At 36.9% G+C, this 19165-nt stretch overlaps 1 protein-coding gene across 1 annotated transcript in view; it reads left to right on the plus strand.

Moving 5' to 3' along the window:
• Positions 1-19165, plus strand: part of GALNT2 (polypeptide N-acetylgalactosaminyltransferase 2) — a 254489-nt gene that overhangs the window by 187830 nt on the left and 47494 nt on the right. Inside the window, exons 4-7 of the mRNA XM_051993624.1 lie at positions 14594-14692; positions 14847-14914; positions 15144-15209; positions 18296-18417. Coding sequence (XP_051849584.1) covers positions 14594-14692; positions 14847-14914; positions 15144-15209; positions 18296-18417 — 355 coding nt within the window. The remainder of the gene's footprint in view (positions 1-14593; positions 14693-14846; positions 14915-15143; positions 15210-18295; positions 18418-19165) is intronic.

Below are 19165 nucleotides of genomic sequence, written 5' to 3' on the forward strand. Positions count from 1 at the left end.
CTCTCTCCTGTTTCAAAGCTATTATCCTGGTTGAGGTTTTCTTTGCCTGTCACCTAGACTATTGTAATAGCCTCCTAATTTATCTCCCTTCTTCCAGTCTCTTCCCTTTTCAATCCATCCTCCACACAGCTGTCAAAATGATCTTCCTAAGACACAGGTCAGGCCCCATCACTTCTCTACTTAAAAACCACCTGCCGTCTCCTATTGCCTCTAAAATACAGATGACTCACATCATTTCCCTCAAATACTGTATATCCCAGCAAATTGAATTACTAACTTGTATTTTTTTCCTTAATTTTTTTTGCTCCCAACTTAATAAACACTAAGTTATATGAACATCTTCATGTACATTATAGAACAGAGAGTATTATACATGAAAGAAGAAATATTCTGTAGAGCATCTTTTTCTTTTCAAGTATATAATAAAATCAATTTGTAACTTTCAGAAATGTCACCCTTGTCTGTGATTCCTTTCTCATTCTTACCTTCCTTTCCTTTCCATTCCTACTCAGTTCAGGGGGAAAAAAGAAAGAAAAACGAAATTCTCATAACAAAAGCACATAGTCAAGCAAAATACATTCCTTCATTGATCATGTCCAAAAATGTATATCTATCTTATTGTGTACTAAGTTCATCGTCCCTCTTGTCAGGAGTTGGTTGATATACTTCAACATAGGTACTCTGGAATCAAGATTGTTCATTACATTGATCAGAGTTCCTGTGTTTTCCAAAATTGTTTTTTGCATATTCACATTGACATTTCCTCTCTGCTGTTTGTGTTCGGTAAATTTATACAAACTATCTCTTAGGCTAGACATGTATACTTCCTTCATCTCTACCTCTTATTCTTCAGGGGCCATCTGTGGTATCTTTCCTATTTGTACCCACCTAATAAATCAATGAATTCATGAAAAGTGTTTATTAAGCACTTACTATGTGCCAAACTTAGACAACAATGGCAGAGATATCTCCCTGCTCTCATGAAGTTTATATTCTTAAAAAAAAAACCCAAATTTTATTGCTATCTTTTATCTTTACATCACCTAAATTTCTGCCTCCTTCCTTTTCCCCCCTGCCAGAGAGACAGTCTTTATAACAAAAGTTTTTGATAAAAAGATGAAAGAAAAAAAAAGAATCAGAAAAAAAAACAGGAAAACTGATCAATATTTTGAAATAAAATTTGACAGTCTATACGACTCAACAGGAGAGAGGTATTTTCAGCATGATAAGTTCTTGATCAAGCCATGCTGGTGAAGCTTACCTTCTAATGGGAAATACAATAAGAGTGGTGGTGAGTTGGGATAGGGATTTAGGTTTGGAAAGTTGCAAGGATGGTGAATGAAGCCATTTCGTTGTTGTTCAATCATGTCCAACTCTTTCTGACCTCTTTTGGGGTTTTCTTGGCAAAGAAAGAAAGACTCCAAGTGTAGCAATCCATTTTCTGACTCACCTGGCTATCTCCTAGTGGGTCCACCTGTGACTAAGTCTCTTACAACTTGGGAAGGCCTGAATGGATAAGGCAGGAGTTCTAGAGATCAAGATATTGTCTTCCATAGCAGTCACATTGCATTGGCCCCAGGAGAGTAGAATGTTAGAGCCCAGAACTTATCTTAAAGACCATCTGTCCAACCAATACAGTATCAAAATGATCAGACAGGAGCTAAGAAAGATAAAGTGATTCACCCAAGTCCTGTAGTCAAGGAGACTTGAGATCAAATCTAGTCTTAGATACTTACTAGCTCTGTGATCTTGGGGAGGTCATTTCACCTCTTTCTACCTCTGTTTCCTCAACTGTAAAATGGGGATAGATAATAATAGTTTGCATCTACTTCCCGAGTATGTTCTGAAGATCAAATGAGATAATATATATATAATGTTCTTAACACAGTGCCTGGCACAGAGTAAGTACTATATCAAAGTTATTTTTTTAATTCTAATAAGTTTCAGAAGTACAACTTGGCCTCTGTCTGGCCATTTGACATGTAGGTATTTTCCCAATTATACCACCTCTGCCTCCATTCATATATATTAAGTAAAAAGTTGCCTTTTATCTGCTTGACCCTGACGGGATTTCTATGGGTTATGGAAAACATTTATCTATGAGTAGTTAAAGGAATGGAAATTATAAACAAGAATATGTTTCTGAAAGTGTGTATTTTAAAAAAGCCACCTTGTCTGAGATGTTGTTATATCTATATTTCCATTTTGCCATTTATTTATTCAGTAATTAGAATAGAGCAAATTTTTCTCAGGATTCCAGAGGAAAGAATGTTTCATTTTGTACTGACAGATTTTCCAGGGACAAACTAAATTATTATCTTTTTGTTGAGTCAGACAAAGGAAGAGCCCTTTGGCTCACTTGAAGCAAATTTAAAATACTTATGTCAGCAGAGATGTTTATTGTTGCATTGCTTGTGTGGGACTGATAAACTGGAACAGATGAAGAGTCACATTTGTTCATTGTTCACCTTACAGCTATGTTTCTGAAAAATATCTTGCCATTGACAGCATATTTGCTTTCCATCTTTAGAGACCTGGCTAAAAAATAAAATAAATTTTCAGTAAGAGATAGATAACATTGTATAGTGGATGGAGTGTCAGGAAGGTCTGAGTTCATTCCCAGTTCTGGCACAAGCAACTATTTTAACAGGGCAACTCACAAGTTGGAGAGAAAGTGTGAACCTGTCCTGGAGGAAGAGGCTTTCTCATTGGGAATTCCCATAAATATTGAAATCACAGGTCTAATCCCATTCTATATCTTTGCTACTGGCTGAATGTATTTGTTTTTCATCCTTGGAAACCAGGTTAGATACTACTATAGATTAAAAATAAAGTAGATATTTAGTGATCCATTTATGTTTTCAGCATACCCATTGTATCCAACACAATTTACTATGATGACAACGACAAGCATAATGGTGTAATTCAAACTTATAAATAATGCAGAAATCTCATCTTAGCCAATAGCTTATTCCCTGCTGAACTTTTTATCAAAGCTTCTAAGAATTGGCCACAGAGCTCCAGATGTTTTTTACTCATTCTGTAAAGAAGTTGATTTGTGATTAAAAGGTGGTGGGGAAAATGGACTGAATAATAGACCATAATAGATGATTTAGAGTTGAATACATACACTGGTTGATTTCTACAAGTAGGTCTCATTCCAAAATGATGAGCAACAAGTAATGTCTGAAATATGTTGAGGTAGGTTGTGGGATGGCTTTGTCAGTTCTAACAGGGGTTATTATCTTTTCAACTTTCAATTGCTCTTGATTGTCTACTGAAAAAATTTCTGGTTAAAATGTAGTCACTAAAAAACTGTCTTTGATGGGCAGATAGTGCTCTTAGAATAAGAAATTTTTATTTCAACTAATGACAGATTATTTAAAGTATCAAGTGTAACCTTATTGTTCTTTCCCTTTAGTAGTATACATATACAAGTAGGGACAATTTTCGCAGTCTGTTCTGTGAAGACTGGCCTACTACTACTTTTCTCTGGACAAGATTTATCATTTCCTGCTTCTGTATTCCATGCCTAAAAAGCACTCCCTCCAAATCCATGCTTCTATTAAGACTCAGTTCAGTTGCTTTTTCCTTTCCATGGCTTTTCTTGATCCCCTTCTCTTCCAATTACTTTCTTCATGCTTTCCCTTATTTCTGTATGTACATTTAATAAATACACATTCATTTGAATTAGTGGATACTGGAACCACTAGGGTATTATGGGTATATGCGATGGGGGTGAGAGATGAGAAAGAGATGGGGGTGGGGAGGGAAAGAGAGAGAGAGAGAGAGAATGAATGAGAATATGAGAATGAAAGAATGAATTAAAATATGATGATATTTGTGATGTCATTTTATACTTCTACAAAGGGAGACTTGCTGAGGCTGAGGGAACCTCCCCTAGAAGTCTTGGCTTTTCAAATGGATTAGAACCCTCAAAGGAAGTGAAGTGCAGAGGAGACAGGCTTGGTTTCTTGTGATATAAGGATAGTTGTTTTATTTTCCAAGCTTGCTCTTGTCCAGTGTTGCATCATAAGCTTCATTATAAGAGGCCCTGCAATATGAGCCTTTTCTAGCTCTGTTAATTTGGAAGAGAGACAAACTTCCCTGATTAATGGGACTTATTCAAATTTCTCACCAAGGAGATTTTAAGCAGCTTAATTTCAGATGAGTCCTGCAGAGATTTTAAGTATCTTGGGATTTGGTTCTCTTCAGATTTAAAAAGAGTGCCTGTAGAATCAGCTCTTGGGCTATTAAGGTTGATCAGAAATGAGTTGATTAGGTGGAATATTATGCCATTATCACTGTTTGGAGGATTACGGAGAGTGTGTATTGTTAATTAAAGAAACATTACACAACAGCTACTTAGTTCCTCCCCCCCCTTCTAAATCACCCTCTGAATCTAATGATAGTATAAAATATGGCTTTGAATGAACCCACATAGAGAACCCAAAACAACCATTTTGCAGATAGCTTTGTGTGTCAGGGTATGAAAGGCTAATCATTTGATGATTTTGGTAGGCCTCATCTGTAGCCTAGATGGAGAGAGGAGGAAGGGACTAGGGAGAATCCACAGAGATAATCCGAATAGCCCATGGATATCTTTCCCCTCCCTTCCCTCACCCTCTACTCTCAGAGGTGATTTTAAAGAAATCAGTATCCTGGAAATATATAGGCAAGATCGAGTCATGATTCAACATACCCTGAGGAGGTCTGACCATAATTTAACTCCTTTTTCAGGATTGTCCCAAGATGGCTATTTGGGTCCAAAGCTCTTATACTATATCTTTTTATGGAATACTGAAAAATCCGACCATCTGGGGTCATTGGCCACTACCTCTAGGCTTAGGAAGAGAAGAAAGTTACCCTATAACATACCTTGCCTCTTAAGAGTCTTTCCAGATCATACCCAGCTATTTGCATGGAATGATGTGCTTTTCTTTGTATCTCCAGTGCTTAGTACAATACTAGCACATAATAAGCTCTCTAAATAAATGCTTGGTATCCGAATTCCTTTACAACCTAGTTTGCTCCTACCTTTCCAGTCTTCTTACACCTCACTTCCAGACGTGTACTCTTCAATTCAGTCACACTGGCCTCCTGGCTATTCCCTGAACTAGACACTCCATCTCTCAGCTCCAGCATTCTCTCTGCCTTCTCAGCATTCTGCTTCTAACTTCTTCTAACTGGTTTCACAACTAAAATCCCATCTTTGACTGAAAATTTTCTTCAACCCCACTTAATTCTACCGTCTTCCCTCTATAATTTCCTATATATCCCATGTATATGTATTCACACATACACACTTATATGGTTTGCTTTGTATATATTTGTTTGCATTTTATCTCCTCAATTCAATTGAAAGCTCTTTGGGGGCAGGGACTTTTGCTTTCTACTACCTGGTGCTTAATAACTCCTTAATGATTAATAGGCTGCATGGCTGAATTTCTAGAGATGGGTCTCTGAAGCTCCAGGGCCATGGAGCTAAGAACATCTGTCCCAGAAGCAATCCAGGCCCATGAGATTGAATATGCACTTGAGTATATACCAGGACATGAAGGGCTTACATAAAGCTTGCATTTAATATGGTACCATAGGAAAGCTTAGAGATACAGCTAGGGGTAAGGATAGGGATAAAGACTAGGTCTGTGATTTTACTAGTGTATAAAACTCCCCAGATAAGCAAACTCTGCCTGTATCTCTACAAACTGGTCCCTCCTTTGTAACTGCTAAAGCACTAAAAGATTTAAGTGATTTCCATAGGGACCCACAGCCAGCAGGTGTCACAAGTAGGAGTTCAGTATTCTAATCTCCCTGGCTCTTCTATTTCTAATTTAGAAAACTCTATTAACACTATCTCTGTCCAATTGTATTTTTATTTATTTTGTTCAGTATTTTCCAGCCACATTTTAATCTGGTTCAGGTAGCACTGCATATGTTGCTGGACATTTGTGACTGACACCTCTCTCTGCTTTATAGCATGGATGTTTCTGGCCAAACAAAATATTCATTAAAAATAAATCTGTCCTATCCTTTTTTTTAAAGTAAAACCTGGTAAAAAAATTTTTTTAATAAACGAAAGTTGTCTTCAAATAGAAAAAAGATCCTTTGTTAGGACATCACCATTAAAATATAAAAATACTTCCCAATAAGATGCAGCAGCATCATTTGGAGTAGGATTTTCAAAGGACTTTTTTTTCCTAGTCAGTCATTAATATAAGCAAGGAGAAATGAAGTTAGGGAGATAAATTATGCCATCTCAAAGCTAATTTTTTTTCTTTTTAATTTCCTCACCTGGTTTATTTGCTATCTGATATTGACCCCTGCTAAGTTACTTTCAGGTCTTATATCTTGATTTGTTCCAGTAAGACTTATTGGGAGCACATGGTGAATTGAGAACATTTTTAAGTGCTGTATAATTGCTGGAAACCTGAAATTGGCTTGCAGTACAATACAGGAGATAAGTGAAACTATCATTTGCCTCTGTTCCTATGTCATTGGCATAGGTCCTATACACTGGATCACACAGTAGCCAAATCCTAAATCAGGATTTTCCACTTGTAACCCCTTTTTACCTGGTTAAATTTTTTTTTTTACAAAAGAAAGTTGTCTTAAAATTACCCTGGCATGGATTCTGTCAATATAAAGTTATTATTAAATAAAATAAAATTAAAAAAAATAATAATAATAAAGAAAGTTGTCTTCAAATAGAAAAAAAAGATCCTTTGTTAGGATATCACCATTAAAATATGAAAATACATATGTGGATTGCAAACCACAGTTTAAGTAACTGGGTCCTAGAATACCATGCATTAAGTTTACTGTCCCCAGCATTCTTGGCAAAGATACCTGGTCATTCATCATTTAATTGGCTTTTCCTTCCTATCATTACCAGCCCCTCCAAAATATAGTGGACCGTATTTCCCCAAAATGTGCTGAATATGATTATGAGTGCAATGATTAGTGCAATGATTACAAGTGGTGGTAATAATAATTCACACTTCTATGTATACTTTTAGCCTTTAGACTTTTACAAAACTCTTTTTTCATAGCACGTTTTTGAGGTAGGTGGTATGAGCATTCTTATTCCATTTTATAGATGAGTAAATTGAAGGGCTGAGAACTTAAATGGCATATCAGATCTGTTTGCTGTCCAGGATTTATATGTTCAGATTCTGACTTACAGTATGCATTTCATAGTATATTGCCATTTAAGTGTTCTGCCCTTGGTTGGTTAATTGGTCTTTGCAGCTGGAATGTAAGCTCTTTGAAGACAAGAATATCACTGTTTCTTTTGTATTCTCTTCTAGTAGCAGGTACTGTACAAAGTTTCACAAGTCGATCGATGTTTAATAAATACTGATTGTATGGGGTTTATATGGTGCTCAGTGTACTGGGACTATTAAATGACCAGTCATGGTTATTGATGAGGAGGACTGTTTGAGGATAATAATGTTGTGGCATATAAGATTTAAAATCATTAGCAGCAGATCATATTGACTGGACAACCTCCTGCATGCTAGGGATTATACAGAATAAATTGGATAGACACAGACTCTAGCTCAAGGAGAGAATCTCAACAGAGACAATTAAACTAAGAAGCCTAATTCTCTTCACACCTAGCAGTTGCCTGGCAATATGATTGCCTCTGGGGAAGGGGAGAGAGAAGATGGTAGAAAGGAGAAAACCGTTTTCTTTTATACCACGGAATCTTAACCAAGCATTCATGGACTTGACCTAAAGAATCTGTGGATATAGTGGGGCCCATTGATTTGTCCTTTTAATATTTTCATAATTTATTTCAACAGAATTTCCTTTGTAGCCCTACTTATATTTTTATGCATTTAAAAATATTATTCTCAAATGGCATCCAGGATATAAAAAAGCTTAAGAATCCCTGTCTTTTATCTCTGAGGGTTTCCCTTTAAGCTGGTATTTTTGCCTGCTTTCACTGAAGAGTTCTTAAATGTTCCTGCTGCAGTTGCAGTGATGATATAGAGAAAGTAGAGAGCTAGGTTGCCTAGTTAGTGGTACTACAGTGGCAGCAATAATGTGACTGGACAAAATTACTTACAGCAACATTACTTACAAGTTCTTCTCTGCAGCTAATGAGCTCTGGTTATGCTTTTATACTTGCCTACTCTCCTTCCAGTGTTCTTTTCCCAGTCACCACCAAAACAAACACACACACACACACACACACACACACACACACACACACACACACATACACACACAAATTCAGATACAAAGCCATCTCTCAATTATCATTGGTAATTGGGGAAAGACACAGCTCAGGTAATGGAAATCCACAGATCTCATTTTAGTCATTTGCTGTCGTTTTTTCCTCGAAGCCATTTACCATCACTACCAACAAGCAGTGAAATTGAATAATTAAGAGTTTCTCCTTTTTTCATTTCTTTTCTATCCTTAGATGAAGATCTATTTGAGCAGTGAAATGTAACCAGAGAAATAAGGAGAACCTAAGGGCATGAGCTGGATAAAACAGCTAGCAAATCAGTCAGTTACCAAATTGAAGAATGGCTGGCAGACAAAATTATTGGGAGGAAAGGGAGGAGAAATGTAAGGAAGCAAGAGAATAGGTTTGATGAACATTCATTTGTGTAGTGCTTTAGGCTGAGTAAGGTACATGGATTTTGGAAGGACAGTTTTAGCATCTTGCTTGTTGGGGAAGTTTGTCAAGGAGGTAAGATTTCTAGAGTGTCTTTGAGGAATTATTACTAAGGTGTTTAAGAGAATCATTGATAAATCTTAACCTCTACTTCTTTACTACCCAGTCACTCCTAAACCCCTTGAAATCTGGCCCCTGCCTTCACTACTACTGAAACAGCACTCTTTTAAGGTCATTAATAATATCTTTATTGCTGGATTCTATAGCCCCCTTTTTGTCTTCTCCTTGACTTTTTTATTGCATTTGACACTGTGGACCTCTCAAAGCCATATTTTATACTATCATTAGAATCAGAGTGTGATTTATAAGGGGAAAAACTAGGTAGCTGTTGTGTGGACCAGCATTGTGTACTAGTCCTTTGAATTGACTCTATTCTAACTGGAAAGATCTACAAAAACATACCCACAAAAACATAAAATGAAGATAATGATCTTGGGGGAAAAGATACTAGTAGAGGAAGGGGACCAAGACAGATCTGCAGAAAGTGGTTATATTCTGATATCAGTTACCATTTCCATACAAATAGCCTCCAAATCTTTATCTGTCCCTGGCTTTCTCATTCTGTTTGGATATCTTGGCAGCATTTTGTGCTAAGCAAACTTCTTTTCTTTTCCTCAAACCTCCTACATCCTAACTTTTCTGCTTCTCTTCTTAGGCACTTTCATTATCCCAGTCACTCAGGCTTATCAGCCACCCTTGAGTCTTCTTTCTTTTCCTTTCATGTATCCAATCACTTGCCCAATCCTATTGAGTACATTTTAGTAGCATCTTTTGAAATCTATCCATTTCCATTTTCATTGCCACCACTTCACTGTAGATCTTCCTCCTTTTTTACTTGTATCAGATCTGTTTTGGCAGAGTGATGACGCCTACTAGTAGTGGGCTTTTTACAGTAGTAATGGATTTGTTATTGTGTTTTATGCATGATATGTTTAACCTGCTTGGATTGCTTGCTGTCTTGGGGAGGGGAGAGGAGAGGAAAGAGGGAGAAAAATTTAGAACACATGATTTTGAATATTAAAACTGTCTTTGCATGTATTTGGAAAAATAAAAAAATATTAAAAACAAAAATGCATGGAATTCCAAAGGATATGATTATATTGAAATATTATTGTAAAAATATTTTATTTAAAAAACTAATAGATCCCAGACTAAGAATCTCCAACCATTGTACTAGCCTCCTAATTGGTATTTCTTTTTCTTACTTAATCCATCCTTCATGTTACTTTTTGTATAATCATTTTAACACACTGTTCTGATCATATTCAATTCAAATAAAATATATCAAATGCCTAGTATACACCAGGCACTGCATTGATATAGAATCATGTCGTTTATCCTCTCAAAAATCTTAAGTGGCTTGCCTTTGGCTATCAAATAAAAGATGTACTCCTGATAGTAGCATTCAAAATCTTTCACAATCTGGATCTAGCCTAAATTTCCAGACATCTCACATTACAACTCTTCATACATTCTGCATTCCAGCCTAACTGCCTCCTCTGTTGTATCCTTGAGACGCTATCACTGATTTCTGGAACATTTAGTCCAGTCGATCTCTACTTATTGAAATGCCACCCTTCTTTCAAGGGCTAACTCAGGTGGTCCCTTTTCTATGAAAAATTTCCTTATTCTAGGCTCTAATGAAAATCAAAACACCCCTTTTAAAATTCTCCTCACACTTTCTTTTTTCTTGGTTATTTATATGGGTGCTGTTTTCTACTCCCCTATCTCCACCCCTCATCACTGAAAAATTCCTTAATAGCACTGACTTTATACCTCTAGTTTTTAGCACAGTGTCTTGTCCATAGCAGGCACTTAAGGAATGTTTCTTAAGTTGTATTGAATTACTCAAAAATGAACTTACCCAAATTCCATAATTATAAAATTTCATTTCCTACAATTTATTTATGGGAATGATCTAGAAATTTCAGTGTTAAAAACAAGCACAGCATAATTTCTATCACCCAGTCAAAAAAACAAAAAAAACTTGGTGCTCATTTTGATAGGAGTTAGGTTACTTTACCCTTTTGACCACAACCACAATGGAGATAATAGAGATTTATACCTGAGCTCCAGCATGGTGGGAAGGGGAGAGTTTTTCCTTATGATCTCTAATTCACCAGTTCTGTACTTAACAAGTGCTACTGTTCCCTAACCTAGACTCAGGTCACCATCCCAAGGTCTCTTCCCCAGGGCCTTGTATCCCATATCTGTTGTCCCTTTCCATGTCTGCCACTAATGCTCTTCTAAATTGAGTGTTCCCCAGGCCCCAGAATTCCTAAGTACAGCACTGTTAGATATCACTCAGATATCATTGAAAAGCAGTCCCTAAACATTGAATTAGGCCATTTATTCTTCTTCCTTTGGCACCAGAGAGCAGAACTGATTATAGGCTTTTGCTCCTGCCAACTTAGTTACCATTAGAGAAGACTCAGGTATAAAAGTGGATATGAGCTAGTCTCTGGCTTCTGTCAAATTACCAGGATTCATTGTTGCCCCTCCTATTAGACATTCTTTTCCTAGCTACAGAATGATGAAGACTGGTTGTCAGGGATACCTCTGTTTAACTGATAAATGTGCTCATTCTTCAGCCTCTTTTTATCATCATAAAGAAGTTTTCCACAGCCGATGACATTTTTGGCTGGATATTAATGCATATGCGTGTGTGCATATGTGTGTGTTGCATGTATGCTCTATTAGCCAAAACGGTTTTTTAAATTAATGTCTAATTAACTTAATTGTTATGACATGAATAGCCTTCTTCCCCATCCTTTTCTCTCTCCCATTTAAATGAAATGACCACAATAATTTATATCTGACAGTATCTAGCAAAACTGAGTTCACAATTGCAAACTAAAGTGACAGATCTCAAGGAGGCAAATATGTATGTGTGCACATATGTAATTCAAAATTTTGGAGGCAGCATAAGACAACTGGATTTGGAGACAGACCAAGGATTCCTTGCACCCCATTTTGTGATCCTGGCCAAACCATTTAATCTCTCTGGATTCCAGTTCCTCCTTATAAAATAAGAGCTGAATAATCCATAAGGTACCTTCCAGGGCTAAACCTGTAATGCTATTTATGCATGATTTTATCAAAATTACTACTTGCACTGATGCAAATAGCAATTTATCCATGTCTCTTGTCTATGGAGATTTCTTTCCACAAATCCTCCGTAAAGGGTCTCAACACACTTAAAAGAATTTCCTCTGGGTATTGTAATAATTCGTGAATAGATGAGGCAAATTTGGACTGTCCATCTGTGAAAGATAGAGAGATAAAGAATGCAATGCATGTGCACACACACGCACACATACAAACAGTGAAAGAATGCAAAGTGGCAATACAAGCTTCATGTCTTCTGAACAATGCAGTGAGAGTTAGTGCTTCCTGACTTTCAGTTACTCATTGAAGTTGTGGTCCCTGCAGGGAGAGAATGAGGATGAAAGAATTTGAGGTTGATTGGGTCAACTTTGTATGCTCCTGTCATGATAAATACTCCTCGCTTTGTTTTAATTCCAATGCAGATGTCTAAGCCCACATTGTGTAAATCATTCTGTTCAGGGCCCACTCATCTTATCACTTCCCACTGTGCTAAGTGGGGCCTAATTGTGCTGGATATTCCAGCCCCCTCATAATATGAAGTCCTTATTCTATTAATATCCCAGATTGACTCCTTTTAGATGACTTTTCTTTTGTTAATTGGTTTACTGTTGAACCTTGCAGCTTTTTGCTTACTTAATCTCCCACTATGCTGATTCTCACTAAGAAAACTAGCCTGTACATTTGTTTTCTAGTAAAGATTTAGTGGCCAGAAGCTATAATGTAGTACAGTATTCTGCCCAGATTCCTTTTTTGTTGTTTTTTAAACCAAAAGTGATTGGTGGCACATTATGCCTCCTTCTCATGATTAATTAAAACCAAGCTACCCACACAACTAAATAAACAGAGAAAGCCCATTCCGTGATCCTGGCATTATTGCTTTTTAATTGTGCTGCTTCACTTGCTAATTTACAAAATTTCCTCATCTGAAGGAGATCTCCCACTCATTAGTGCACATTAGCTAGGGTCTGCTATACATTTTCCTTTAAGGTTCATCCATGCATAGAAATTTGTTGGATATTGTCCAAGCACCTGTTTAGAATGACCTCTTTGATTCTTTGTTGATTAAACATTTCTTGGTCCTGTCCCATTTCCAAATTCCTATCCCTTGTACTATCTTTTTGTTCCCCACTAACTTCCATTTAAATTGCAAATACTGCATTATCTTTAAATCTTGGGCCAGACACTTGGGGAAGGTACTGAACTGCATATAATTAAAAACTGGAAGGCAGAACCCTTTGTAAACTTTCAGTCCTGTGGAAATTTTTTTCTTCCTCAATACTTTGAGTTGCCATGAATCCCTTGTAAATGCTGGCAGAAGTGCTCACACTGAATGTGAGCAAACTATAAAAAAGGTGAATAACTGTTGGCATTTTGCAGCAGGCTATCTCTCCTCCCCTTACCCCCCACCCCTCAACCCCTTACATCAGTCAGGGATTTTCCTATGACTCTGCTGGAAAAATTAATTCACTAAGATAAAAGATTCCTGCGATCATTTACCTTATGTTCTCATATGGGATTCATCTGTGGGTTCTTTTTTCCATGTTGGCAATGGAGAGTGGTAGCATTGCCATCACTGATTTCTGCCTAATGCTTTCAAAAATGCAGTCTATACATTTTTTTTCCCAATTAAAGGAAGTTCCTTCCCTCCATTTCTCCATCTTTTTTTTTTTTTGACCAACTGGGATCCTTACCCAGATATTATCAAATCTTTCCTTTGCTCCTAAGAAACCCATTAAGCACTATCCATGCTCTGCAAAACTCCCTTAGGATAATTGACTTAGAAGATTCAAAAAAGATATTGTACTTGAGGTTGGTGAGACTTTCCTTAATATGTGGCATCTTCTACTGGTGAATTTCAATTACTCCAACAAATCTCTCTATTGCAAATCTCTAGTCTGCCTTGCCTTAGTAGATTAGATTTATGGGTTTTTGAGATTGACAGAAATCCATCATCTTGCAGCTCACTTTCTGGTGATGCATCATTTCTGAATTTAGCTAAGAATTGGTATTTGGACAATAGAATTACAATCCGTTGCCAGCCAGTACTTGAAATCTTGCTAATTGGGAGGACATGTTTGTGCTAATCTTACAAAGACTTTGACAACCTAGGCTCACATCTTTCTCACAAGGAACATCAGAGTCTACAATGGAAGGTATATTTCAAGATTTTTAAACTAAAACACACCAATAATGTATTGTCCTTCCAACTATTACCAAAACCCCCAAATTCTTTACTCTACTATTATCCCATAATTCCATGTTTGTTGAGACTTGATTTCTGAATTATCTGGTCCCAGCAGTATTCTGCATTCCCACCTGATAAGCTTGTTCCTTAGGCTAACTTGTATTTGGAGATTTGAGTTGAAAGAAACTGCATTCCTTCTAGAGATATTGATTAGAATGTCAAATTTTTGTTCATCATTCACCTTCACTTTTTCCCCCTAGGTTTAGCCCATATGCCTAGAAATCTGGTTACAGCCTGATGAGAATAAAGGGAAATCTACACCTTAGTTGTCCAGAGTAGAAATTGTGCTCTGTGATGTGCCTGGTATCCTCATTTAGCCAAATGTCATAGGTGATTTTTTTAATGCAGAAATGCCTCAAAACAAAAAGAAGTCCCATTTTATCAATAGGCATTTGTTTCTTCTATCTTGGAAAAGTTTTGTAAAGAAACTTTATAAATGTGAAATCCAATAGTACTCATTCTTCTTAGCTGGATGAGCATGTTCCTACCTTTAAGAGATTGTCATATCTTATGTTATACTGAAGATGATTGCCTCTCTTTACTTTCAGGTGTCAGAGAAAGCAGTGGCGGGTAGACTTACCAGCTACCAGTGTGGTAATCACTTTTCACAATGAAGCCAGGTCGGCGTTGCTGAGAACTGTAGTCAGGTGAGGCAATTCAATCCATTATTCTACATGATGCTTTCAAAAGGAATTGTTTGATTGATAGTTGTTGATTGTGAATGGGGCTGGAAGGTTCAATTCAGAACCAATAAATTCCATACCAATGAAAGACTGTAATATTTTTTTCTTCCCTCTTTAGTGTGCTTAAGAAAAGTCCCCCCCATCTTATAAAAGAAATCATATTAGTAGATGACTACAGTAATGATCGTAAGTACTGTGACTATTTTTTCCCCTTGTTATAAAATTAATAGTAAAATAGTCGAAAAAGGAGGGCAGGGGGTTGGAGATGGGTATGAGGTACAGATTGTTCAGCAGCTCTTGGATAATCAAGAGCTGATTATACTTGTAATTAAACACATCTCTACATCTTTATAAAGCTCAGTTTCAGAATCTCCTAGGTTGTTGTTTTTTTTTGTTTTTTTTTCCCCCTTTTCAGCTGAGGATGGTGCTCTCTTGGGGAAGATTGAGAAAGTACGGGTGCTTAGAAATGATCGGCGAGAAGGTAAATTGTTTGTTATTCACTTATTTTTATAAACAGCCTAATCTCTTTATGGGGCTTGGTTTTGCCAACAAAGTGTAATAGTGTCTGTATTTTTAGTTATTAACAAACTCAGTATATTTTAGCTTAAGAAAAAAATGACCACATCTTGGCTTTCTATGTCTGGTCTATGTATGTATATGGCATCCAAAACGATAAGTCTTATGAAAAACTTACTACATTGCATATTAAAATCTCACTTTTAATTATGACCACAATTCTATTTGGATTTCCCCTTTCCTTCTTTGGAAAATTGTCTCTTCATTTTATAGGAGGCCTTGATTAGTCAGCAGTCCCTCAGGTATTAGAATTTAGATGAAAACCTACGAGATTTAGAAATGGCAAGTCCTTTGCTTCAAGCACCTGATTTATATTTATAAGTGGCATTAGAGTTTGACTGATAGGTGAAAGTGACCCACCTGAAGAAAGGAAAGTACATTCCCATTTGCTAGGTTTTTCAATTTTACAAACTCCTGCCTTATGAGCTGCTGTCACTCTTCCCTGTGCAGTAGTTAGGATCATTGAACATTCTTTATTGACAGCTGTAGGCAAGATTTTTCCAAAGGCAGGAGTAAAACATTGAAATATCTAGAGAAGAAGCTTAAAATATTGTGCAATTAACATCTAGTCAGCTGCTCATTTCTCAGAGCTGCTTGGGAGCTTGATGTTTGGATATCTTGTTCATTCACATTTGAAGAAATCTTTTAACTATTGAATTTTCCTATATGAAGTTGACAGAACTAAGATTTTTTTCCCCACCCTGGGATTGTGAAGAATTTGCTTTGATTCATGTATACATGATCTGTCTTCTGTTTTCTCCGGGGCAATAATGCCCATTTGCAAGATAACCAGTTGCCATTAGAGGTCAAAAATATGTTCAGGAAAGAATTTTATTTTCCTCACCATGTAACATTAAACTAGTCCATAAATAATTGAACTTATTACATGGTTTTCATTAACTCCATATTCTAATCAATCTTATTGGTTTGAAAAGTAGTCATTTTAGTCAATGCTCCTAATTTGGCCCCTTCTGTTTGAAACAAAAACATGGAATAAATCAGAATTATATGACCTGGTGCTCATGTTCAGACAACCTAGACAAAAAAATACCTAGTTTAATATTTTAAAAATATCTATGAAACCTGAGAAATATTTTTCTATCGTACTCTTGTCCACTAGGGAATAAAGTAGTAACAATTATTATTTTTAAACACTGATAATTTAATATTAGTAACAAAATTAATAGCCACTCTTTTCAGTGAGTGTGATTAAGGGAAAATATTTAGAAATTAAAAGATTGTTTTTAAGATAGGGATTTTTAATCTTTTTCATTTCCCAGACTCTGTAACAGTCTGAGGAATTTTATGGACCTCTTCTCAAAATAATGATTTGTGTGTATGGTGTGTGTGTGTGTGTGTGTGTGCACGTGCGCGCACACTGAGGAGGCTGTGACTTTCCCAGGGTCACACAGCTAGGAAGTATTACGTGTCTGAGATCAAATTTGAACTCAGCTCCTCTAGGTGCTCTATCCACTGCACCACCTACCTGCCCCCAAAATAATGATTTTAACTGAATAAATTAAACCATGTAGAACTGCAAAGAAAACCAATTATACTGAAATATAGTTGCCATATTATTTAAAACACAAATTCACAGATTAAGCACCCCTGCCTTAAGATGTAAATTTGTTCACAGGTTGATGAATTGGTTATCCAAATTGGGACAGCCCAGTTTACATGAAGAGAATCAGATTCTGGTGAAGACCTGTAAAATACATATAAAATACTTAGTACTTGTGCATGTGTGACCTGATAATTCAACAAAGGTCATGAACTTGACTCTCTAATGGAGCTAACCACCTTCCCTTTGTTCCATGGCCAAAGGCTAAATCACTCATTCGCTTTCCACAAAATCCAACTGAGCATCAGAGAAAATGCATCTTCTCCTCCTGGGGGCAAAAACACTTAAAACATGTCTTTGCCCTTTCTGGTAGTGAATCAGTAGCACTTTGTTTCACATACAAAGAACAGTATTGCAGTAGAAATCCTGGGATGTCAAGGAACAAATATAGTTGTTCTGAAGGAAACGATTACAATAGTAAGAGAAAAATGCTCTACAACATTATGTCAAACTTAAATAGAATGAGGAGCCATTAATCCATACATAAGGATCCCTGAGGGCTGCATATTGACTTTGTTTTAAAATGCAATATAGTGTTATCTATGTTTTATTGTATTTTTATTTATTTTGGTAAATATTTTCCAATTACATTGTAATTGGGCTCTTGCCTTTTTCTGGAGCACTGTGGGCTGCTTGCAATGGGCCATGTGTCTGACATCTCTGCTATACATCACAGTCTAGAGTTGCGTGATTTGACCCAAAACATAATTGATTTTGTGTTATGGCAAAGAAGCCTTATAACTGAGTCTTACTCACTGAGTAAATACACACACACACACACACACACACACACACAACATCTATATCATATATATTTATGTTATATGATAAATATGTATAAGTTGATTGAATCCTTGAAGATTTTTATATATGTAAGATTATATATCTTAGAAGAATTTGCAGTTTCTATTACTAAAATTAGCACTATGAAAGATCAGCAGTTATTGACATTTCAAGCGTGTAGACAACAAGTCTCTGAGCCCAGTTAATGAGCAAATCCTCTTTGCTCGTTGCAAGAGAAGTTTTTAAAATTACTGTTTCTGTTGACATATCCATCAGCCTTTAATTATGTGACAGCCTTCCTCACAAGACAGTTGTTCTCTCTGTATGTTCTTTACCTTAAAAAAAAAAAAAAAAAAAAAAAAAAAAAAAAAAAAAAAAAAAAGCTAGTCTTCTGTCTCTGACCACAGGGTGGTATTGATCCTTTCAGTCTGACACAGAATGTGAAACCTCTAGCCCTGCAAGTGGGCTGTAAAGGTTTTGTGGGGGGAAATGTATAGATGGTGTCTGCCAGCGTCTATTACTTTTGTTGTTTTTCACAGAGAGTATGGATTCTCTCCCCTGACAAGCTTCTGAACTCTCACCCACAGGCTTGATGCGCTCTCGGGTCCGAGGGGCAGATGCAGCACAGGCTAAAGTTCTGACGTTCTTGGACAGTCATTGTGAATGTAATGAGCACTGGCTGGAGCCCCTTCTGGAGAGGGTAGCAGAGGTAAGTGTAGAGATGCCCTAAGGTACCAGGGCTTGGAGAGCACCTCGGTGCATGGTGATTGTTTATGTTGGGGGAAGTGAGGCAATTCCCCCTTTGATGGCATTCATTTGTTATTACATTAGGCCAGCTGGGGAAGGGAAAGAGCAAGTCAGAGCTCTCACCTCTACAGGATTAGAGCCCCCATTCTATTTACATCAGTTCTGTTCTGTTGGGAGGCTTTTTTTTATTTACTGAAAGTTCTAGGATGAAATGTGGAATAGTCTGGTAAGGCTGAAGTCAAGGTTTTCATTTACCATCATGGAAAGACTATGACTAAAAGAAGACTTTATGAGTGTTTCAGGTAAGAAAGAAGCCCTGACAGGAGCCTTCACCATGCAGCCACTTTCTTTAGTCCACTGAGCTTCATTTTCTACCATATTCACTTCTTGACTCATTGTTGTTTTCATGTTGACTCATTGTTGAACTCATGTTCAGCTTTTCGTGACTCTGTGGTCATAGCCAGGCCAGTAAAGACACTGGAATTCTTTGCCATTTCCTTCTCCAATGCTTCATCTTTTGTCATAACTCTCCACTATGACCTGTCCATCTTTGGTAACCCTGAATGACGTAGCTCCATTTCCTTAAATTACACGACCCTTTCCACCACAAGAAGGCAATGATCCAGTAGGGACCCTTCTTGACTAGAAGAACCCAAAGACAGATGCAGGGAGAAAGGAGAGGGATCTAGTAGGTCACCTGCTGATTTACA

Source organism: Antechinus flavipes, chromosome 4 (genome assembly GCF_016432865.1).
Source record: "Antechinus flavipes isolate AdamAnt ecotype Samford, QLD, Australia chromosome 4, AdamAnt_v2, whole genome shotgun sequence".
NCBI classification, from domain to species: domain Eukaryota; kingdom Metazoa; phylum Chordata; class Mammalia; order Dasyuromorphia; family Dasyuridae; genus Antechinus; species Antechinus flavipes.